The 25,978-nt window shown below is 36.9% G+C and overlaps 2 protein-coding genes across 2 annotated transcripts in view; both read right to left on the bottom strand.

The window, feature by feature from the left end:
* LOC126764085 (uncharacterized) overlaps window positions 1-25,978 on the bottom strand; it is a 532,840-nt gene that overhangs the window by 115,001 nt on the left and 391,861 nt on the right. The window lies entirely within an intron of this gene.
* On the bottom strand, window positions 16,368-17,390 carry LOC126764715 (ATP-dependent DNA helicase PIF6-like). The gene has a single exon (XM_050482368.1). The coding sequence runs from the start codon at window positions 17,388-17,390 to the stop codon at window positions 16,368-16,370; it is 1,023 nt and encodes a 340-aa protein (XP_050338325.1).

Genomic DNA, 25,978 nt, shown 5'->3' with positions numbered 1-25,978 from the left:
GGTCCTCAGTCAATTTGTACGGAGCAAACCGTGCACACACCTTTCGTAAGCTAAAATGTTAGGTCAAAATGCCAAAAATCGATGTTTTGAAGATGTTCAATTCCTTTTCCATGAATTTCAATGATTTCGGCTGATTTTTAATGAGTTCACCCACAGTTTCGATGGAGTTTCCGGTGATCACGGATTTTGATTGGCCCTCATGTTGATCGTGATTTATGTGCTCACGACCACTTTGAAAACGTTGAAACCACTCGTACACTTTGCTACGGGGTAGGCAATCATCGCCATAAACTTGTTTCATCAATTGAAACCTTTCGGTAAAAGTTTTACCAATTTTAAAATAAAATTTAATGTTGGCTTTTTGTTCGAAGCTCATTTTCGCACCGATAACACAAACATACTGACACTTGAAACGCAGCCATTCACTTCCAATCAATGAAATTTCATGAAATTCTCACTGGACAATCGATAAAGATAGCATATTCTAACGCAACAGTCGACATATAGATGGCGCCATCGGGTGGCACGAGATTAAAAAAGTCCTGTTTACTTTGGAACGCACCTTGTAGTATAACAAAATGGATAATAACAAAAAAAAAAATCAAAATACACCTGCAGGAGCTACACGCTCAAAACAGGTTGTTAAATTTATTTCACAAAGTGACAGTTTATTAAGATACTGCACTAGATTTGCCTCTTTACCGATTCATGCAAACTCTGAATCGGCATTAGAAATCAAAAAAGAAAATCTCGATAATTTTTGGACTCGTCTCCAAACGGCTCATGACGCCATTGTAGAATCTGACGAATCAGATCTGCCATATAATTTTAAATCATCGGCTTACGATATTTATGAAAACTGCTTAGACCAATGTGAAGAAACAAAAGCTATGATCTCCGATCAATTAAAGCTAATAAAAGCAATTGCACCTGCTCCACATCCGAAAGTAGAGCTGCCACAAATAGACAGTCAAAAGGCAAGTCCACCTCGAAGCGCCCGCATATGACACAGTAACATTTTATGGCGGTTATGAACGATGGCCGTCCTTCCAGGACATGTTTGCCGCCATTTACATCAACCATCCACAACTATCAAAAGCACCAAAATTGTATCACCTCCGATATAAAAGGAAAGGTCAAGCAGGCGAAATAGTTAAAACGTTCGCTTTAAAAGCTAGATACGAAAAGGAAAGAATACTGGTCGATAAACAAGTAACGACACTAATGAACTTGCCCAAAATTAAGAAAAAAACAAACGTAGAATTCATCAAACTAGAATCCACTACTTCAAATTGTTTGTCGGTTCTATCGACACAATATTCCCAGGGACAATTTGGACCCTATTCTGGTAAACATATGCACCGCAGCACTACCAGAAAAATCGTTACTTTTGTGGGAGCAATCGCTCTCATCACGAAAGAAGTGCCAAACGTGGCAACAAATGAAAGATTTTCTGACTACCCAATATGAAATTGCGGAAAGAGTAGAAGAAAAAATAGTCAGAACAAAACAAATTCAACACGACTTATATTGAAGCTCCAATAGACCCCAAAACAAAGAAAACATAAGTTATGCGAACTATGTAAAAGAGGGCATAAACTGACGTCTTGCGAGAAGTTTACAATTTAAAAGTTAACGAACGAAATCATTTTGTCAGGTCAAAAAGACTTTGTACAAATTTAAATGCTTATATTATGTTTTCACGTGTTAAATAAAGATAAATTGGAAAAACCCAAAAAGGTCAAACGTTGCAACGCGAAACACAAAGCGAACTAGTTACAGAAGTAGATACCATCATACCAACTCAAGTTGAGTATAATGCAAACAAATACCTTAATTCACAATTAAGGGTATTTCAAAATTTAAGGAAACTTGACCCTATAACAAACAAAACTCTAGAAAATCAGTATTGTAAACACTTCTCTAAAGCCACAACTACTATATTAAATAATGGACGGTACGTCGACGACTACCACTAGAGCCACAATTTTCAAATACTCCACAAACTGGTATAAAAAACCAAGTCAGAGTTACCTCTGACAGTCCCTATATTAAAAGCACATACAACTTTTCGGCCCCGCAAGAAGGCTTTCGCCAATAATGAAAAAAAAAAAACAATTCTGTAGAACTCCTAGAGCGGTGGCGGGTACTACTTGCTAAATTAGTGCATACGCACTTAAATATGTATTACCCATAATAAAATTTTCTAAAAAGTTAAATATTGGTATTAACATAAGCGCACATTGGTGATTAATGGGAATCAGCTATACAAAGCATTAATTAATTATGAATAATTCTCTACCCCACGAATCGAAGCCGTTCTCCATTCACGGCCACTCTCTGGCAAGATCCCTCTATTTTCATAGTATAACTGAAGGGATAAGGAGTACCCATTCTGGCCACATCTGAGCCAGGCGTGAAGATAATATCCTTCATAAGCCGGTTTAAATGGCGATAATACAGAAAAGGTAAATAATGAACAATCGTCATACCAAACAGATAAAATAAAAAATTAAAAATAAATGCCAATAAAATGAATTACAATTGCTTACTCTAATTATGAGTTGTTAAGACAGCAAAATCAAATAAACACGCAAAATAAAGTTGCTTCTTTTAAGCACCTACATGCATTTTATAAATGCATACAAAATACATGTGGTATATTTTAAATCAATATCCGTTCTCTGCACATCCGGTTAAATGTGAGTATATTACAACTCCATCATCAAATACCCCTGCTGTCAGAATATACATATCTGCGTCTCGGCTACTCCATCAGCAGTACGCCGAAATACAGACAACAACATATTCGTGGAATACTAGGCAAAATATTCGCCTAGGCGGCCCAAGATGTTTAAATGAGTTAAGCCTCCCCCACTCTACCTAGGAAAACTGGGACACCCTAATAAAACACAGTTCAATTCACCACAGCTGTACATCAACCCACTCATCAAAAGGGATGGACAAAAGGGAAAGCGGACACAATTCTTCAGACTCTCATCGCACATCAACATTCGCCTTTCATCCATTATATTATACACTGCGCCGCAGCAACATATGTTCCGATTATTCACCGATCCTGTGTGCTATGTTAATTCGAGTCATCAGAGCTACGGCAAGTCATCGATGGATCGGTAGTCACCGAACTACATTTGCAAAAAACATCATCTCACCGTGTTGAATCTGGACACCGTCTCTTCGACTCTCTATTGATCATCTAGTGCACATATTTATATTCTGCATTTGTTTTATAAGTTACATATTTTGTGGTAAACAGGAATAATTACCTGCTAAATTAAAACAAATTTAGACATAAATTTCACTTGTATTCTTTTGTTAACAAAGTGATAGTGAGTGAATAATTTTAAATCAACTAATGGGTATACATTTAATCAATTACATATATCGGGTGATTTTTTAAGAGCTTGATAACTTTTTTTTTTTTAAAAAAAAACGCATAAAATTTAAAATCTCATCGGTTCTTTATTTGAAACGTTAGATTGGTTCATGACATTTACTTTTTGAAGATAATTTCATTTAAATGTTGACCGCGGCTGCGTCTTAGGTGGTCCATTCGGAAAGTCCAATTTTGGGCAACTTTTTCGAGCATTTCGGCCGGAATAGCCCGAATTTCTTCAGAAATGTTGTCTTCCAAAGCTGGAATAGTTGCTGGCTTATTTCTGTAGACTTTAGACTTGACGTAGCCCCACGAAAAATAGTCTAAAGGCGTTAAATCGCATGATCTTGGTGGCCAACTGCCCATGCATCCCGAAAAATGCACTGTTTGGTGTGGTTTGTACGCTGGTGGAATCATTGGACCTTATTTTTTCAAAGATGCTGTTGGACGCAACGTTACGGTGAATGGCGATCGCTATCGTTCGATGCTAACAAACTTTTTGTTGCCAAAAATGGAAGAACTGAACTTGGTTGACATGTGGTTTCAACAAGATGGCGCTACATGCCACACAGCTCGCGATTCTATGGCCATTTTGAGGGAAAACTTCGGAGAACAATTCATCTCAAGAAATGGACCCGTAAGTTGGCCACCAAGATCATGCGATTTAACGCCTTTAGACTATTTTTTGTGGGGCTACGTCAAGTCTAAAGTCTACAGAAATAAGCCAGCAACTATTCCAGCTTTGGAAGACAACATTTCCGAAGAAATTCGGGCTATTCCGGCCGAAATGCTCGAAAAAGTTGCCCAAAATTGGACTTTCCGAATGGACCACCTAAGACGCAGCCGCGGTCAACATTTAAATGAAATTATCTTCAAAAAGTAAATGTCATGAACCAATCAAACGTTTCAAATAAAGAACCGATGAGATTTTGCAAATTTTATGCGTTTTTTTTTTTAAAAAAGTTATCAAGCTCTTAAAAAATCACCCGATATAAATATTTCACTGTAGTTGTTTTATATTTGTACTAATATTAAGAGGTGATCCAAGTAGAGGCACTTTTTCTACCAATGTAGCCAGTGATTTACCAACCAATTTGGTTCAAAATACACAAAATTGCTAACGCCGGAAGCTATGTTCCATTTAAAGTTGCCGGAGAATGCGTTATAAGCTCTTACAACAAGCCGAGGAGAATACTACGAATTCGAAAATACTCCTTTCTCTTCTGCGAATACACACGCTACTCATAGCTTACAGTAACGCAGCATTCACTCGACCGCCAGCAATCATCAAAGAAAGCGGGGGCCAGCAATGTTAAGTTTAAGGGGGTACTCTCATGTGAACGCATTCATTTTGCCACATTTTAGGAAAAAATTCTTTTATGCGACAACAGAATTCAATCACTTTAATTTTTTAATATATTTTTTTCTGTATTTCGAAATGTACAAAAAAATTTGTTTTTTTTTCGTTTTTTACATTTTTAATATATTTTTTATAAATCAAAGTAGTGCCCAAATCGTTTAAAAAAATATGAAAATATTTTCGAAAATAAACAATTTTGGTAGGGACGATAATAAATATGAATATAAATGAGTAGAAGAACATATGTAAACTTTAAAGCAATCGGTTGAATACTTTTTTTTTAGGAACATGACAGTTTCAGAAAATGATGATTCGAGAAAAATGCGTTTAGTTTCTGCAGCTGCAGACTTGTCTTACCCCCCAGATGTTTACTTTGATGAAGCAGTGGTAAATAGAAAAAGACGTCGGGTAGATATTTTGGGCACTCGTCTCATGAAGTGCTTGCGCGACGAACACTCTATCGTCATGGAGCCACTACTATCGTTTCCAATTGGAGGTGGCTGCCCACTAAGCTCAACGTAGCCGACGAAGCTGCGCGTATAAACAATAACACCAATTTTAGTTCAGTGGTGCGTTGTCATAGGCGTTGGAATCGATGAACTTAATGAAGAGTTGTGCTCGTGAGTTGTAATTTTAATTAAAGTAATTAATGAAAATATGTTTTCTTCATTTAAAAAATAAATTAGAGCCGTTGTCTGGCTTTAACGCTTTGCCCCTGCGTATAGTTGGACCAATGCTATCGTTTAACGGCTAATAAATTGGAAATGCTAAACGCCTCTTATACCGCATAGTTTAACGCGAAAAACTTTCAAGACATTTCTCGTACCAGCACATTATCATAACTTTTATCGTATATAGACGAGAAAAACTAGCGTTGCTCTATACATATATATATATATATATACAAGTATATACCGAAAATCAATTTATGAATTAGAGATAGCTCAGAACTAAGCTCTGATCATTCGCCAGTGTTACTAACTCTGTATGAAAAGCCAACGTTATGAAATAAACATACTAGTTGGTATAAATTTAAAAGTATAATGAATAAAGTCGATCCAAAGCTTAAGCACATATCGAGAGGTGTTAACTTGGACTGTAATCATTCACCAGTGTTACTAACTCTGTATGATAAGTTAACTTAGAATGTGAGGTGGAATATTTCACAAAAATAATTCAAAATGCTGCGTGGAAGAGTACACCAAATAATCGCGTGAATCTAAGTGGGAACAAATACCCAAAAATGAAAATGTTTCCTTTAAAACATACATATCTGGCTAAGCTTATAACTGATAAACCCGCTGATTAAGTATTAACTCTGAAAAGCTGCAAAAAAATATGAATAAACAAATAAAACATGTCGCACTATTAAAACTAACTTAAACTACATGGACCAAAACGAATGAACATAAAGCTGCCGTATTTGCAAATCACTTAAGAAACACACTTACGCCTAATGGTTGATTGAGATAAACTGTGAAAATAGTTGGTTGGATCCACACATCAACATTTCTCCTGTTACTAGTAAAGAAATTAAAAGTCTTATCGGGAACACAAGACTAACTATAACCGGAAAAATATTATGCAAATTACCGAAGAATTGTATAAAGAAACTTGCAAACATTATAAACAGTACATTATTCCATCGCTTTGGAAAGTATCTGAAGTCATATTGATACCTAAGCCGGGTAAACCAGTACATGATGTTACATCATACATTATAAGCCAATATCGCTGCTGTCAGCTTTATCTAAAGCCTTTAAAAACGTACTCATAAATACACTCAACCCAAAAATCGATCGTAAACACTTCATACCAACACATCAATTTGGCTTTCGTGACCACCATTTAACAATTGACCAGGTGTACCGAACTGTTAATTTCGTTGAAAATACAATGGATAATTTTTAATTTTTTGTAGGCGGGCTTCTTGGACGTGTCTCAAGCTTTAGACAAAGTTTGCCATTCGCGTCTGCTGCTCAAATTGAAATACATATCACCCAAACAATATTGCGATATAATTGCTTCCTACTTAAAAGATATATACTTCCACATTAAACAAGAGTATACATACTCAACTTGCAACGATAAATGCGGGTGTTCCCAAGGGAAGCAATGCTTTATTTACTTTTTACCAGTGACCTCCCATCTGACTCAAGTTATATGACAGCTACACTTGCGGATAACACAGCTTTGTTGGCAGTCGGAGAGTCAACTTCTGTATCTACACGACGAGTTCAGACAGAAATCAATGCCACTACTATCTACTACTACAAATCAATTCACATCGACTTTACCTTGAAAATATCGACATATCTTCCGATTTATATAAAAAATACTCCTATTCCACATCATAACAGCACTAAGTATCTAGGTATCACCTTAGATGCTAAGCTACGCTGGAAGGAACATGTCAAAAAAAAGAATGAGCTTGATATGAAATTTGCTAAACTTTATCACCTGGTTAGCAGGAAATCCAGAACAAGCTGTTAGTCTACAATCAAATTCTAAAGCCAGTTTGGGCCTACGGAGCCCAACCATGGGGTTGCTCAATAGGGTGGGTCGATTCAGGACTTTTTCGATTCGGGATTTCTAATAGTGCGGAAAAGTTGCCTTAGTACTTCCTCATTCCAATGCAACTTTTTGTTTTGAGATCGGATTGCATCTTCAACCCCAACTCCGGCCTTGAAATTTCGGAAATTCGCCTAAAATCGTGAAATTGTCTACCTAGCGCCTGAAATACGCATCTCATGGCAAAATGTATAAAACAATGGCCGTAGCACGAACCGTTCCCGAGATACGAGCGAAAAGGCGGCGCGCCACAGCGCGAGGTGAAAATTGTTGCAGCTCTCAGCTAACCTGTATTGGTCACCCTGAACCCACCGCGTGGAGGTGGCTGCTCTATAAGTAATAAATAGTCTTCCAGTTAATCATATCGTAATAATTATTAGCTTTAAAATTCAGCATTGGCACTTTATTACATCTAACCCTTCCATTTACAGTGTCAGACTCTGCTTCTCTGGCTGCCAGAAGACGGTCAAGGGCCATCTTTCTGACTTCTATCCGTTCGTCATTCATCATACTAAGGAGAATGTTTTCTGGAAGAGCAAAGAAAGCATTCTGTTGAATGGATGAATCGACAACCTTGCGCAGTTTAGCAGGTAAGTATCTCGACCTTTGAATTGCAGCATAGAGATGGTGCGAGCCATCTTTGATTGAACTGTTGAATCTTGTTGAGAACCACAAATGTGAGTAAACTGTAAGTATGTACTTGACCTAAATATTTATTTCCTTTGTTGGTTTGTCAGTAGAAATGTATAATCTCAGAATTCTATTTGCACAGGTAAGCCAGCGAGATTTGCACATGTTACCCGGATGCATCGACGCTAAATCTGAGGAACATTGACCGGAAAAAACAGCTTCTGATATTTTATAGAGATAAGCTTGGTCTGTGCTAAGTTGAGTCGGATTATTAACCTCAGAAGGTAATTGGCAGGATGGAAAACTTTCAAATTTGACAACAGGCAACTTCTCACAATCAGGGAGCAGTTTACCTATGTCGCCAGAGAATGTATTTGGACTCTTTGAGACACCATCTATGTGTTCGAAAAGAGCACGAAATGGAAGTTCGTTGAAATGTAGAAGACAAACAGCCCACTGTAATGGCCTACCTATTCTTTCTTCTAGTTTCCGAATGATTTCACCTTTCCAACCTGTGTTCGTGTTGGTGCCACCAGCACCGACAACTTCTAGATGTTCCACATCAACTGAGTTGTCTTGTAAATATTACCATATAGCTTGCGTCTCATCCTCAGCTGACTCGGAAGGAGAGGTGACGTGGCCAAAGTAATGACAACCAATTGGCATCCAGAAAAGCAGATGAAACAATCAAGGCCGCTGCTCTATCACTTACTCCAAATCGTTGGGCAGCTAAAGCAGTGTGTTCTAATACTAGTGTGTTTTGTTTGGTTTTAGAGGATGGAAGAGAAAATTCATCATCAGCATCGTTTTTGGAAGAATCCATGTGCGACGCACCTACATTTTTGTCGTCGTGAATGGTCACGTGTTCTAGCTGATACTTTTCTGGTAAGTGTTGATGTTGAATGACGTTTTGAAAGCTTTTCTTTACGTTCATTTTTCTTTTTAATCTTTTTTGTTTCAGTTAGATCAACACTTCCAATGCGACCAATTTATCTGGTTCTCTGGTCCAAGAGAAATGGTTGTTCATTGATAGGAACTTTCCTTTCCTTTGGACAAGTGCAAGAAGAAAAATAAATGCATTTACAAGCAGCGTTGTCAAATAATTTTCCGGCAGAAGAGACAAAGTCGTCTCTTTTAGAGCTCAAACCTATTAAGTTTAAGGTAAGGAGTTCCTTAAAAACACTTGTTTAAGAGTCAGAAATTTCTTATAGTATGTGGTGAGCATTTGTACAACTCTGGTGTGTGAAACTATCGGAATAGATGACTTTTTGGAAGTATTTTCAACCTTTTTTGCAACTATTTCTCTAACCTCTTTACCCCTAGGTTCATAGTTGTCGCCTCGGAGTCGCCCTATACGAAATCTTTCAAACTGATAACACAAAAGAACATCCTGGTAAGTAGGTAACTGGGACTCAGAGAGATTGTACGGATATATGCCAAACACAGGACATTTCTGTCTAAATTAAGTGATAGCACTCGGCGAAATCAACGACAAGAGTGAAGGAACTCGATGAAAAAGTATTTATGTGGAGACCAGTCCAAACGTGTCGTATGGCGCAGGGAAATGAATGTAAGTGATAGAACTCGGCGAAATCACCGACAAGAGTGAAGGAACTCGATGAAAAAATATTTGTGTGGAGACCTATCCGAACGTGTCCTTTGGCGTAGGTGAATGAATGTGAGTGATAGCACTCGGCGAAATCAACGTCAAGAAGTGTGGCCGCAAGCTGATTTTCACCTTGCGCTGTGGCGCGCCGCCTTTTCGCTCGTATCTCGGGAACGGTTCGTCCTACGGCCATGATCACATAAGCCATTTCGGTAGCAAATGACGTCACAAATAACTTTTGTTTCATACATTTTGCCATGGGATGCGTAAATCAGGCGCTAGGTAGACAAATTCACGATTTTAGGCGAATTTCCAAAATTTCAAGGCCGGAGTTGGGGTTGAAGATGCAATCCGATCTCAGAACAAAAAGTTGCATTGGAATCAGGAAGTACTAATTCAACTTTTCCGCACTATTAGAAATCCCGAATCAAAAAAAGTCCGGTATCGACCCACCCTAATGTGGAACATTTAGAAGTTGTCGGTGCTGATGGCACCAACACGAACACAGGTTAGAAAGGTGAAATCATTCGGAAACTAGAAGAAAGAATAGGTAGGCCATTACAGTGGGTTGTTTGTCTTCTACATTTCAACGAACTTCCATTTCGTGCTCTTTTCGAACACATAGATGGTGTCTCAAAGAGTCCAAATACATTCTCTGGCGACATAGGTAAACTGCTCCCTGATTGTGAGAAGTTGCCTGTTGTCAAATTTGAAAGTTTTCCATCCTGCCAATTACCTTCTGAGGTTAATAATCCGACTCAACTTAGCACAGACCAAGCTTATCTCTATAAAATATCAGAAACTGTTATTTCCGGTCAATGTTCCTCAGCGTCGATGCATCCAGGTAACATGTACAAATCTCGCTGGCTCAACTGTGCAAATAGAATTCTGAGATTATGCATTTCTACTGACAAACCAACAAAGGAAATAAATATTTAGGTCAAGTACATACTTACAGTTTACTCACATTTGTGGTTCTCAATAAGATTCAACAGTTCAATGAAAGATGGCTCGCGCCATCTCTATGCTGCAATTCAAAGGTCGAGATACTTACCTGCTAAACTGCGCAAGGTTGCCGATTCATCCCTTCAACAGAATGCTTTCTTTGCTCTTCCAGAAAACATTCTCCTTAGTATGATGACTGACGAACGGATAGAAGTCAGAAAGTTGGACCTTGACCGTCTTCTGGCAGCCAGAGAAGCAGAGTCTGACACTGTAAATGGAAGGGTTAGATGTAATAAAGTGCCAAAGCTGAATTTTAAAGCTAATAATTATTACGATATGATTAACTGGAAGACTATTTATTACTTATAGAGCAGCCACCTCCACGCGGTGGGTTCTGGGTGACCAATACAGGTTAGCTGAGAGCTGCAACAATTTTCACCTCGCGCTGTGGCGCGCCGCCTTTTCGCTCGTATCTCGGGAACGGTTCGTCCTACGGCCATGACCATACCATTTCAGTAGCAAATGACGTGACAAATAACTTTTGTTTTATACATTTTGTCATGAGATGCGTATTTCAGGCGCTAGGTAGACAATTTCACGATTTTAGGCGAATTTCCGAAATTTCAAGGCCGGAGTTGGGGTTGAAGATGCAATCCGATCTCAAAACAAAGAGTTGCATTGGAATGAGGAAGTACTATGGCAACTTTTCCGCACTATTAGAAATCCCGAATCGAAAAAGTCCGGAATCGACCCACCTTAGTGTGCAGAGCAAAAAAAACAAAAAAACAAAACCAACATACATATATGTATATATAATAAACAAAAAAGAAAAAAGCAGAAAGTGCAGTGACAAAAAGAAAAAAGAACAAAAGATATATAAAGAACAAGAAAACATAATTAATCAGTTATTCATTCTCTGTACATTCTTGGAATTTCAGTTTCAACTGAATTCCTAATTCTTAGTTTTTAGTTTTAAGAAGCGTCACTCATTATACAGACGCCAACAAGAATACAAGTGTTCTGTAATAAATAATCTGTAATTTTATATATTTGTGGTGTTTCATTCGCCACACCACCAAAATAAAAATATATAAATACAACAAACATGCGGGCGCGAACTTAAAAACATAAACATACATACAAACAACAATACGCACAAGAAGCCAGGTAGCTGAAAGACCGTGGAAGAAGAAAAGAGGAATTTGCAAGAAAAGGATACACTCATTATACCCTGCAAAACACAAAGTGAGCGTATTTAGTCCTTATAAACTTAATTGATTCTGCATATACTTGTGTGTATGTAGAAATTCCCTTCTATTTGTCGTTAAAAATAAATAGTTTTATCTTACAGTTTATTTCCCAAAATCGTATTTAGTTTACGTTTTACAACTTCTTTTGCACAAACCTAGATTTTATTTTAAGTACATTCAGTTTATTTCTCAAATCCGTTTTACTTTATGTTTTACAATTCCTTCAAACAACCCTAGATTTTATTTATAAGAATTAAGCGGGAGGAAAACGTCTTTACTTGTCGGCTGTTTGTATCAGGAATAAAAGGATGTTCAACTTATTCCAGCGCCTCAAAATTAGCGTTTTTATGACATTTTTCATTGTAGCCAGATCAGAAAAAAAGCTATTTTTTGGGCATTTTAAATAAAACACCCAATTCGCATTTTCCATACCACCTATGAGGTATGCAAAAGGGCGCGTTACCGAAGCTATTTTTGGGTGCTCGGTTCTCCAGTAGGCCTATATCACCCATTAAAAATTTATTTACATAAAAAATTTAAAGACAAAACGATAACAATTTATATTGTATAAAAAATTAACAAAAACCATATCACTCCATATCACAGAATAATAATAAAGGATAATACTTAAAACTTTTAAAATAAACGTATGTACAAATGCCAATATTTGTGCCCCAAATTCTAATTTATAATTAAAAACTTTCTTATCTTTATCGTTCTAACCTTAGAGCCTCTTAATGCGAATCTGCTTAAAAAACCCTATTTTAGTATTAAATATTTAGCTCATTGCAACCACTCAAAAACGAAGATAAAAAATACAAATGTGAAACACACAAAATTTTATTCTTAAAATTGGATAGAGATAAATCTTTATTTAAAAATTTTGTCACAAAATAAACTCTAATTCTAATAAATAGAGCAATAACTACCTTTGGGTCACAGTCTTCACAACACAAGAAGGGCCTAATATCTTTTAACTTAGTAAAAAGATTTTCTCTTACACCTATTTTATGACAATTTCTGTCAAATTCCTCAACAAATTTTATTTCTAAATTACTAATAAATGCAACAAATTCTTCAGGCGGCTTCACTAAGTTGCATTTATCGATCTGGTTTTGTTGTATGAAGATGAATTCATCTGAAGGAATTTCATCTCCTAAATAAGATAATGGCAGAAGGCATGTGTGCATTTTAAAGATTTTCAAATAAAGGTAGCCGCAAAAATAATTAAAAGCATTTTCCTTTAAAAAGTTAATTTCTAAACTACTATCTAAAGTAATGGATCCAACAATGGAGTGTTCGGGCCGTGGTAAACCCTGGAAATCCTGCCAAGAATGGCACTTAAAACGGAATCATTGCACACATTAAGAAGAACATTATGGCTACGTTCTGAAATAACTGTGGCTTCGGGTTTTAAAGGCAGCTCACAGTTACCTTTTGTTACAATATTTACGTAACGTAAGCTCCACGACTTCCTTAATAAACTAAAGAACATGAAAGGTGTGACTCTAGTACTTCCACTACTTCTAATCTGACCAAAAAAATGCTCTAAGATGTCCTGACATAGTCGTCTTGTATTTAGGTAAGGAAATCCTGAGTGTGACAGCAATCGCCACAATCGTTTTAAACTATTATTATTAATTAACCGCCCCTTGATAAAATTTAAATTATGTGTTGTGTTGTTTCCTAACTCATCTACGACCCGAATTGTTTTTAAAACTTTTTCTGCCTCATCTAAAAACTGGTTTTGCTCTGGGGAACTTATAAAAACTTTTTTAGTGGGTACAATGTCCTCAGTGAAACTACTATTAAAGATATCGAATAATTTATTGAAAAAAGAAACGAAATCCGCGGTATTAATAAAGCTCATACTATTTGAGCTTAAGGCTCCCGAGCTGTAAAGAGAAAGCATACCTGAAGCGACCGTATTACTTAACACTTGAGACGCGAATTTAACTTTCATTTTTTGAAAGGTATTGGGGTAAATATGAGCATCGGTTAATTTATGCGCACACCGATAACTCGACTTAGAGTCCTGTTTATAAAAATGTACTATATCTGACCAACATACGCGACTATTTTTAAAATCAACTTTATTTTTCATATTTTGTAATCGTAAAAAACATATTTCCTTACCATTAACGTTGGAAAAGGCCCTGACATTGAAACACTTAACAAATCACTCTATCAAATTTCCTGTCATACTGCAAATGACATTTCAGTGACATTTCATCACAAGAAACTGATATGAACTTTTGTTCGAAAGAAAATCCCTTACTCCTAATTTGTAAAGACTTTATGCTGCTTTGGGTGCAACCTGGGAAACACGGCCAATCTGCGACAAAATTATGTAACGTATTTTCCGAAGGAAAACTAAGTTGGTGCTTTAGGTAGCGGTAAGCGATTGGCGACAAAAAAAAAAAATACACCCAAAGCTAAAGTTTTAAAAAAACTATCATATCGCCGACCGTGACTTTGGCGATTACTATTTAAAAAACTACTCCTAATACAAGCACCTAACTGAGGAGGAACTTTGCTGCAAACTATCTCAAGAGGATCTGATTTTTCCCTAAATGAACTACTTCTTTACATTTCCCTACATCTTTCTAATTCAGTTGCCATTTGGACCAACTAAGCTTTTAAACTCCTATTCTCCTGTTCTTTTGCATCTAATTTTATTTTTAAAATCCTATTATCTTCCCTCAATATTTTTTTCTATCTGTCCCTGCTGTCAGACCCCTACCTGTTTGCGCGGCTTTTTCACTAAAAGCGGAAATATTATCGCGGTCTTCCCTTTCTAAAAGCGGAAGCAGCTACCTCGATGCACCGTTTGCATTTGAGGCAGATCCTTCCATTTGGGGAAAAAAATCTTCAACGCCCATTGCAATAGTTCTTTCAAAAAAAAAAAAAAAGAATTTGCGGCGTTAAATATTGGCTCAATAATTAAATTTATATCCGGAACGGCTCTCGGACGTAATTTTTTTGCGTTACGCATTTCATTAGAAAAATGCCGCTCACACGCAAAAATGTGTTCAGATGTTTTTTCATTTAGATCTTCAAAAACACCTAAGCGTTTGAGCCAACATTTACGCCTATTAAAAGAAACAAAATAAAATACGAAATGTTGTATATAATCATAAAATATGTATAATAATAATAATAGTGCAAAAAGGGCATATTTAATGAATATTTTAAAGTACGATTTTTTTTATAAATATCATAAATATTCAAAGATAAGTCGTTACTTTAAAATAATTTATTTAGTTAATTAACGGCAATGGCAACAAATTGACAGTTAAGCTCTGAACACGTAGAGCGCAACAGACTGCAAGCGACATTTGTCAAATATTAAAATACACACGTTCTTAAGGACACAGTTATTGAGGCAGCTGCACGGCTACATAACTGTGTCCATAAGAACGTGTGTATTTTAATATTTGACAGTTGTCGCTTTCAGTCTTTCGCGCTCTACATGTTCAGCACATCACACTTAAAAATACATGGAATTTCAATTTCTTTATCCAAAATTACTATTTTATTTGCACAATCGAAACACTTATTCCATCGATTTTTTTTTACAAAGTCACCAACACTTTTTGCACTATTTAATGTTTTTTACTCACCGTTCGAGATCAGTTCCATTGTTTGCAGCCAACAATACATTTTCTCCAACTGCTGGTTGTTTTCGGCATTTTGTCTGTAAAATAAAATAAAAAAGTCTTAAATAAATGCAAATGTATTAATTAAAAGTTAAAATATACTCACATCTTTCAATCTACGTGCTGTTTCGCTTTCGCTATTATTCGAACTAATGGCCGTTACAAATGGAGACAAAAAAATGAAAAATGTCTCCATTCGAATAATAGTTTGGCGGCATTTTAATCTGGTCCTCCCTCTTTTCCAATTGCTAAACGTCAAAACCTCCTGAACTCGATCAACTGAGTTGGAGTTGGACATCTTTTTATCTTTGGTTAGTATTGAAGTGTCACACTGATTTTTCATTTATTGATCTTTAACGTTCGCTGTCGTTTGTTGGCTGTTCATTGCTTTCGTTAAGTCCGTTTATTCAGTGTGTCTGTTAAGAGTTGCATGCGTGCGCCGGTCAGGTCAAGTCAGGTCAGGGTTGCAATCCCACATGTATGTATGTAAAAATTTCAGGTATAAGGTTGGTACGCAGCTCTCAAGTAATTGCTCAAGAAAAAAAATACATTATTTCTCAAGTAATTCTGACAGCTGGTTACGCATTGTGAATGATCTACATTAGAAGAGCAAGAGAGAATAAACAAAGAAAACAAACTTTGTGCGTAATATGTATGTGTGTATGTGTATGGTAACATAAATATTTTCATTGAGATTTAAGAAATGTTGTTGATGATTGGTAGGTTTTATACAACACTAGCGGGGCCCGGTGTGCGTTGCTACACCCATGCAACACTATAATGGAAACTTCTAGCATTTCTATTTTAATGTGAAATTTCAAAATATTTGTTTTATTTCAAAAAAAAAAATTTCTTAAGTCATTTCATTCGATTTTTGTTGTGTTGGTGAAGTATAATTTTTTTTGTTGTGAAAGTTCGAAAAATCTGTTTTATTTAATATTTTTCTTTCTTAAGCCAATACATTAGGATAAACAATATTTTTGGTTTTTCCATCTGTAGTAAAGATGAATAAGCAATGTGGCATTCCCACTCTTGAGCATGCCACGTAGAACTGGCCATGCGAAAAACACGGCTCTATCAAATTCAAACCGCACACTTTAAGCGTTTGCCCTTGTGCTTTATTTATCGACATTGCAAATGCCAGGCGCACTGGAAATTGCAAGCGCTTAAATTCGAAAGGCATGTCAGTCGGGATTATCGGAATACGTGGTATAAGCACAACATCACCTTTCGCTGTGCCAGTCAATATTGTGGCTTCAATCAAATTTAACATAAGTTTTTTTACTGCAAGTCGTGTTCCATTGCAAAGCTTTGGTGCATTTAAATTACGTAACAAAATGATGGATGAGCCGATCTTTAAATTCAAGCAATGAGGCGGCATACCAGGCGGTTCCAAAGAATTCAAAAATTCAATTGGATAATTTACTGCATCATCTTGATTCATTGCGCTGTCGAATGATTTATATGATGTTACGACACCTGGCAATTTTTCTTGAATCTCAAAATTAATGTCATTTACATTAACATTTTTTGGTGCCAGTATTGCGCGTTCTCTTAACCAAGTATGATTCATAATATTTCCAACAATGTTTGGAAAGACGCGATCAATTAGTTCATCATGAGATTCAACAATGGTGCAACAATTGTTTGGCAACGTTATAAATCCGTTGGTGCTTTGAATTTTACCATTGCCGATGTCCAACAATTGTTTTGAAAAGTGATATGCAGATGGATCATTGTTCAACTGAACACGCATGTTAATATTCAGTGTCATAGTTTGAACATGTCGCCACAAAATCGATGACTTTAAGCATGCGTTGATCTCATCCGCCGGTGTTGATCTTGGAATCACTGGTAATGTTTGGCGAAAATCGCCGGACAACAAAATTAATGCACCACCAAATATTCCAGCATTGCCACGTATATCTTTCAATGTCCGATCAAGTGCTTCTAGCGATTTTTTATGAGTCATCGTACATTCATCCAATAAAATGATATCTGTTTGCCGCAAAACTTTTGCCATTGCAGAATTCCTTGAAATATTGCATGTGGGATTTTCAAGCACGTGTACATTCAATGGCAATTTTAATGCGGAGTGTGCTGTTCGTCCACCATCCAATAAAGTCGCCGCAATTCCAGACGAAGCTAGTTATTTTATATTAAATTTATGCCACAATTATTAGCCCAAATATATGAATTCTTTTTTTTCTCAAAAATACATTTGTAAAAAAAGGATCTTTATCCTTTGTTATTATTTTATTTTTCCCAGAAATACATTTGCAAACAAAAGGATCTTTATCTTTATTTTATTTTTCCCAGAAATACATTTGTAAACAAAAGGATCTTTGTCCTTTTTTTTGCTTTAGCTTTAGAACCGAATATGATTGATCATTTAAAATTTATTATTTTAATTGGTATATTAAATTTATGCCACAATTATTAGCCCAAATATATGAATTCTTATTTTTCTCAAAAATACATTTGTAAAAAAAAGGATCCTTTGTTATTATTTTATTTTTCCCAGAAATACATTTGTAAACAAAAGGATCTTTATCCTTTTTTATTTTCCACATAAAAGATTTAAAGAGTTCAACAGCTCAAAAGCTCAAAACGTGCGCTACATCAGCTACCTACCCGACGGCATTTCGCAAATGATAAAATAAATTTTTCAAGAGCTCAAAGCATGGGCTACATCAGCTCGAACCTACCTACCCTACGCCTTTGCGCAAATGATTATATCATGATAGCAAATGCCCACATACAGATTTGGCAATGGCAATAGTTATAGATGTGACAGTTCGTATTCTATATATTCTATCCTGTCGAGATGCCTCGTTATGCATCATTCTTGCTAGCTAGCTGAGCGGCGACTTTTTTCTAATACTTACATTTTGCAGTGCTGCTGGTCGGGCAAAAGCAGTTTGCGCAACATGGTGCATTTCAGAACAGACCATATACATATCTTTGAAACCACTTGTCCAATGCAATGCAAACTTCACAGAAACCATCTACTCATAGGCCCGAAGGTACCCTAAAAATTTGGAGGTGATTCGTTCAGTGGTTCTTGAGCTATAGCGTACCATTAAATTGCCACTTATTTTTATATATATAGATTTCAAAATGGAATATACTTCATAATAATAATTTCAACTAATTTAGGATGAATTTGACGATTACTTCGAATTTCCTTCAAGAAACAATTGTTGATTTGATGTTTCTTCGCAAAACCAGGTTTGCCATATTCACATTTTACTGAAAAAAGTATCAAAAATTAGTACTAGATTTCTTGAGAGCTGCGTACTAGCACAAGTAAATTTATCGCAGGAAAGTTTCTTAACCGTTTCTTAAGCGTTTTTTTATATGAAATTTTTACGTTTCTTGAGAGCTGCGTACTAAGCTATTACATATACAAGTATAATACCCGTAATAAAAAAAATACGTTTACCAATTTATTACAGTTACCAAACTTTTGAAAGACCTCTAAAACAGTTCGGTAAAATACATACATAAATATATATATATACATAACCACATATTTAAATAGAATTAAAAACTCAGCTCAATGCCTATCCTTGCTCAGCTTTGTGTATTCAAGCACATTTTTCCAGCAACACTGTTTATTTCAAGTATTTACTTCCAAAAATTTTTGGGCAATATCCCTCTGTTTTATAAAATAGTAAGCAGGATTGCAATAAAGAAATAAGCAGAGACAAATTGCAGTTATGAGATGCAAAAACATCAAAAACCACATAGAAAGAAAAAACAAATAAAAATAAATACAAACATACTTATATGCATTTTGAAAAAAAAAACATAAAAAAGTAAACATATGTATATATACTAGGCCGGGTCGATTTGTGGGGAGGCAAAAAAATCGCCCATTGCTTTATGAAAATCATATTCTAGGGATCAAAATAAGAAACTTTGCCGAAGGAACCATACCTCTGAAACGAATTCTGATGTCCCCCAATTTGGGTCGAACTTTTGGGTAAGGGCAAATTTTGAAATAGAATTGAAATTACCATTTCATTCTTATTACCTCTGAAAGTGAGGAGAACTAAAGCAATAACCACTATGGTATTTCAAAAAAAATAATAAGTGAAGTGACCATTCCAAATCAAAAAGTTTACAATGAATCCACCATCCTCTACACCGCGAGATGAAGCAACTACATCACCAACTATCGAAAACCCAATGAGTCATATACCCAAGCATAATGTTACTGTTTTTGGTGTGTCTACTGATTTGACTGATCTTAATTTACCAACGCATCTGGATATCTTGAGATATTATTTTTACTTAAGCGAGCGTGCTAAAACACAACAAAAAAAGTTTTCCCATAAATCATTCACTATTCAAGTACAAGATAAGTTGATTGGAATTTGGGAAAAACTTGGTATGGAAATAATGCTGAAAAAAGTGTATGTAATAAATGGAATAAATTGTTTGACAAGTATCAAGAGCAAATCAAGAGAAGAAACAACACCCAACAATTTACAGAGTATGTAAAATCTCTGGAAACAATTATTTACATTGGAACATGTAAATGCGATTTGAAGGCAGCTCCATGTGCATGCGGCTGGGTTTCCGAACGCCTCAAAGGGTTCATGCACGATCAACATAATCAGAGAAGACTAACAATGAATGCATTAATGATGGAAACTGAAGAGCAAGGAGCAACGTCTATGTCATCAATGCCAACATACCAAGATCCCGATGATTCAACATACGCACCGCCACCGGAAGATATGGATAGAAGCACAAGTTCACAATACACAGAGAGATACGATTGTTTTAACTTTGCCTTGGTATGTGACAGATTTGGTGTGCCTGACAGAGTAGCATCAGCATTGGGAACCGCTCTTTTGCAAGATTTTAAAATTAAAGATAAGCATGGGAAACCTCTCATCATGGATAAATCGAAAGTTCGCAGAGAAAAAGAGAAATGCAGACAAGAAGTGCTTCGCAAGCGGTTAGATGATACCAATTTGTTAGCGTTTTCATTCGATGGCAGAAAAGATGATACTTTAACGATAGATAAAATTGATGAGAAGTATCATACTAGGATGGTAAAAGAACCTCATCTTGCTATTTTGAGAGAACCCAATTCTGAATTGATTGGTTACGTAAGACTGGAACATGAAACCGCTGAATACAAAACAACCAAATTAAATGGTTTTTTCAACGATAAAAATATATCACTGGATACATTAATTGGAATATGCACTGACGGTGAGCCAACAAACACTGGCCCACACGGTGGAATTATACGACGATTCGAATTGCTGTTAAAAAGACCATTGCATTGATTTGTTTGCCTTCTACACTTCAACGAACTTCCGTTTCGGCATTTGTTTGAAGCTTTGGATAAATCAACCAGCACTGGATCAAGATCGGCAACCGGAAAACTGAGCCGTCAAATCGAAACTTGTGAAACTCTTCCGGTAAGTTATTGCTATCACTCATTTATTATAATTGTCAACCATTTTTAATTATTTTATTATTATATATTTTTAGGTGGTGAACGGCTTGCAGAAAATTGAGTTGCAAAATATGCCCCCTGTTCCAGAAAAAAAAGAATTTTCCACCGATTCGAAGTACTTATACGACATGGCCCATGCAATTTCTAGCGGCCTGGTTCCGGTGGATCTGGCTAACATCAAACCAGGGAAAATTGTACATTCTCGGTGGCTCACCAAGGCCGCTAAATTATTGCGATTATATGTGACAACGGAAAATCCAGATGCAAATTTAAGAATTCTGGTTGAATTTATAATTAAATGTTATGTGCCAATGTACTTCAATATCAAGTATTACAGCTCTGTCGTGTACGGCAGTGCATTATTTTTCAAGTTCATTGGTTGGTCACGATTTCTAGAACCTCGTTTACGCAAAATTATCAATCAAGTAATTAAAGATAATTCATATTATGCGCATTCGGTTGTTTGATGATAAGAAAGAAAAGCGCGACTGTGCCATCAAGAAAATTCTACGCTATCGAACCGATGTTGACGAGCAAATGGAACTTAGAGTTTATAAAAACCAGATATAAACTTTAATTGCACAAGTTATACGGAAATGATCAATTTGAATGATATAAATATCGTATTTGAACCACCATTCACGCGAAGCATTTCGTACGATACATTGAAATTATATTTAAATCAAGATGATCCACCGTTTAATGATCCAAAAATTCCATCACACATACAAGGAACGGAACGACATGTTCAATTGCTAGCTAGCGTTTCCAAACGGGTTATACCGGAAAATGTAGAGGCTGTTATGGCGACGACATTAGAGAGCCGTGCGAAATTGCCCAGACTCGAAAGTAAAAAAGACTTCAAACAATAATTTTTTTTAGTTTCTTTTCTATAACTCACTTAAATTAATTTTTTCATTTACATATGTTCTGACTAAATAAATTTCTTAAGAGAAAAGATAGATATTATTATAAATAAATAAATAAAAATGAAAAAAAACATAGCCATTTAGCTGATTTTTTCATGTAAAGGCCAAAAATGGTGATTTTTTGAAATGATTGTATGGGGAGTTCCAAGGGGTGTGCCACTGACATGGGTGGATCGGCCGTCCAAAGTTAGTGGGGGTCGGTCATACATTTGGACTCGATTGGAGCACTTTAAATGGGTCAAAGTGGCGTTTTTCAAAATTTTCCCCTACCCAAAAGTTCGACCCAAATTGGGGGACATCAAAATTCGTTTTAGAGGTATGGTTCCTTCAGCAAAGTTTCTTATTTTGATCCCTAGAATATGATTTTCATAGAGCAATGGGCGATTTTTAAATCGACCCGCCCTAATATATACATATTTCACGTACTTACCTAACAAGTGTAATTGTATTGCTATTTTTTATATATTAAATTACAAATATATAAGAGAATGACGAAAAATTCATACATATTTTTTCTATTCCGTTTTCGCGCCCTCTCTCTATTGCGAAATAATATAAGCATACGGCATACAAATCTGCCTATGCTATACCCTACATACATTGGGTCAATTAATTATTATAAAATTATTAAAAAAGTAATCTTTCATTTAGAAATTAAATAAACGATTTGGGGAAATTAACAATACAACAAATTGTTAAAACAAATACATAATATATTAAAATCTAATAAAAAAAATAAACAAAAACGCAGCTTAGCATAAATTAATAATTGAACATATACATATTTAAATACATATTCGTATATACATATTTACATTTTCAAAGTCTACATTGGCAATTATCCGGCAATACCTCTTGTTCTTTGCAAACAAAAACAAGAAGGATTGCGTACAAAAAGCGAACTGATCTCTCTAATGAGCTCTCAATTGCTTACGAAAAGAGCAAATCATATACACAGAAACAATTCGTGCATACTTATGTAAATAGCGCATTGATCTCTTCACCCAGTTAGAACAGTGACGGTCACGTTACCTAGTGACATGCCGGTAACGCGTGCCGGTTTAATTGTTACTTTTTCCTATCACGTTCTTAAGGGCGAATCAAAAAAGCACCCAAAACTATTGTGTCCATGTGATCTTGTATCTCCTCCTCGCTCACATATTTTCTGCTGTAATAAAACTATATCCTTCTTTCTCACACTTTCATTAAATTTGGGATAATTCAACGAAACAGCTCTCAGGAAAGCGTGACGGTGCATTCTACAATAGCCTAGTGGGTAAACCACTCGCTTGTCATTCCTTCAACCTAAAGTTCGAAACTCAAAAATATAAAGATTTTTTTTTTTTTATAAAATATATTTTTTTATTAATTTTACATTAAATTCATTTCCTTCATCTTTTGACATTTTTTTTTAGTAATATAAAAATTATTTCTATAAATTCTTATATAGATACAAAAAATAATATATAAATATACTTATATGCATTTTAACAATATATTGGATTACCATTTCCTTCCACAGCCAAATTGTTTCCTTTTTGTTTTGAGAAGCTTGCCTCTGGGTTTTACCAACCAAAAATGTTGGATTTCTTCCGTTTAAATGTCAATTCTTCTACGATAACAAATGCGTAAAAATGAATTGAAAACTAAAATAACGATTTCACATTAACCTTTTACGGGAGTCGAAGAAGTTGTCGGGCATTCCTCCAAATAGGTGTCATCAAAAAGAGCTGGTGAATCCATCTGATTAAGAAATAAAAATTTGGCAGCATCAAAATTCATTTTAAATAACTTAACATAATATAATAAAATACGACCTGGCTACAATAATTTACATATTTTTCACAAATTTTCATAAATTTAGATGCACTAAGATTAAAAGCCTCGGATGAGAAACCCCTCTTTTGATGACGACCATGGCAAACGAAATAAGGACTAAGAATTGAGGGCATGCACCTGGAATGTCCGGTCCCTTAATTGGGAAGGTGCCGCTGCCCAGCTGATGGACGGGACAAGGACAGAGACGAGTAGGTCCTTGTGGCATTTACTACAGTGGCCATATAAAGGAGCGCAAGTTTGGTGTGGGATTCGTGGTGGGAGAGAGACTCCGTCGCCGAGTACTATCATTCACTCCGGTGAATGAACGTCTAACCACAATCTGCATCAAAGCGAGGTTCTTCAACATATCGCTGATCTGCGCCCATGCCCCGACGGATGAGAAGGACGATGTGACCAAAGATGCCTTTTATGAGTGCTTGGAACGCACTTATGAGAGATGCCCCAGCCACGATGTCAAAATCGTGCTTGGCGACTTTAACGCCAGGGTGGGCAAAGAAGGTATCTTTGGCACTACGGTCGGTAAGTTCAGCTACCACGAGGAAACATCCCCAAATGGGTTGAGGTTGATCGACTTCGCCGGGGCCCGAAATATGGTTATCTGTAGTACTAGATTCCAGCACAAAAAGATTCATCAAGCTACCTGGCTGTCTCCGGATCGAAAAACTACCAACCAGATCGATCATGTTGTGATAGACGGAAGACACGTCTCCAGTGTTTTAGATGTGCGTGCGCTCCGAGGTCCTAACATCGACTCGGACCACTATCTTGTTGCAGCCAAGATTCGCACCCGCCTCTGTGCAGCAAAAACCGCACGTCAACAAACACAAGGAAGGTTCGACGTCGAAAAGCTGCAATCACAACAGACTGCCGAACGATTTTCTACTCGGCTTGCACTCCTGCTCTCTGAGAGCACTCATCAACAACTCGGTATAAGGGAACTGTGGGACGGCATTTCAAACTCCTTACGTACAGCTGCATCCGAAACCATTGGTTTTCGGAAAGTGCAAAAGAACAACTGGTACGACGAGGAGTGCCGCGTCGCAGCGGAGAGAAAACAGGCCGCCTACCTCGTAACGTTACGATCGACCACAACACGTGCAGGATGGGATAGATACCGAAAGTTGAAGAGGGAAGCGAGACGCATTTGCAGACAGAAAAAGAAAGAGACCGAAATGCGTGAGTATGAAGAGCTTGATAAGCTGGCCGACAGGGGTAATGCTCGAAAATTCCACGAAAAAATGCGGCGGCTTACAGAAGGTTTCAAGACCGGAGCATACTCTTGTAGAACCCCCAAAGGTGATCTAGTCACCGATGCCCAGAGCATATTTAAATTATGGAGGGAACACTTCTCCAGCCTGCTAAATGGCAGTGAACGCACAACGCCAGGAGAAGGCGAACCCGATTCCCCAATCGACGACGATGGAGCAAACGTTCCATTACCCGACCTTGAAGAAGTTCGAATAGCAATTACCCGCCTAAAGAACAACAAAGAGGCGGGGGCCGATGCATTGCCGCCCGAGCTATTCAAACACGGCGGCGAAGAACTGATAGGGAGCATGCATCAGCTTCTTTATAAAATATGGTCGGACGAAAGCATGCCCAACGATTGGAATTTAAGTGTGCTATGCCCAATCCATAAAAAAGGAGACCCACAATCTGCGCCAACTACCGTGGGAAAAGCCTCCTCAACATCGCGTATAAGGTTCTATCGAGCGTATTGTGTGAAAGATTAAAGCCCACCGTCAACAAACTGATTGGACCTTATCAGTGTGGACCTGGAAAATCAACAACCGACCAGATATTCACCATGCGCCAAATCTTGGAAAAGACCCGTGAAAGGAGAATCGACGCACACCACCTCTTCGTCGATTTCAAAGCTGCTTTCGACAGCACGAAAAGGAACTGCCTCTATGCCGCGATATCTGAATTTGGTATCCCCGCAAAACTAATACGGCTGTGTAAACTGACGCTGAGCAACACGAAAAGCTCCGTCAGAATCGGGAAGGACCTCTCCGAGCCGTTCGATACCAAACGAGGTTTCAGACAAGGCGATTCCCTATCGTGTGACTTTTTCAACCTGCTTCTGGAGAAAATAGTTCGAGCAGCAGAACTTAATAGAGAAGGTACCATCTTTTATAAGAGTGTACAGCTGCTGGCGTATGCTGATGATATTGATATCATCGGCCTTAACACCCGCGCCGTTAGTTCTGCTTTCTCCAGACTAGACAAGGAAGCAAAACAAATGGGTCTGGCAGTGAACGAGGGTAAGACGAAATATCTCCCGTCATCAAACAAACAGTTGTCACACCC

Source organism: Bactrocera neohumeralis, unplaced genomic scaffold (assembly GCF_024586455.1).
Source record: "Bactrocera neohumeralis isolate Rockhampton unplaced genomic scaffold, APGP_CSIRO_Bneo_wtdbg2-racon-allhic-juicebox.fasta_v2 cluster09, whole genome shotgun sequence".
Taxonomy (NCBI): domain Eukaryota; kingdom Metazoa; phylum Arthropoda; class Insecta; order Diptera; family Tephritidae; genus Bactrocera; species Bactrocera neohumeralis.
The sequence above is the reverse complement of the archived record's forward strand: the minus strand, read 5'-3'. Positions and strand labels throughout refer to the sequence as shown.

Bases quoted from the DNA above. Each gene is read 5' to 3' on its own strand.
- LOC126764715 (XM_050482368.1), bottom strand. From the start codon at position 17,390: ATGACTCATAAAAAATCGCTAGAAGCACTTGATCGGACATTGAAAGAT.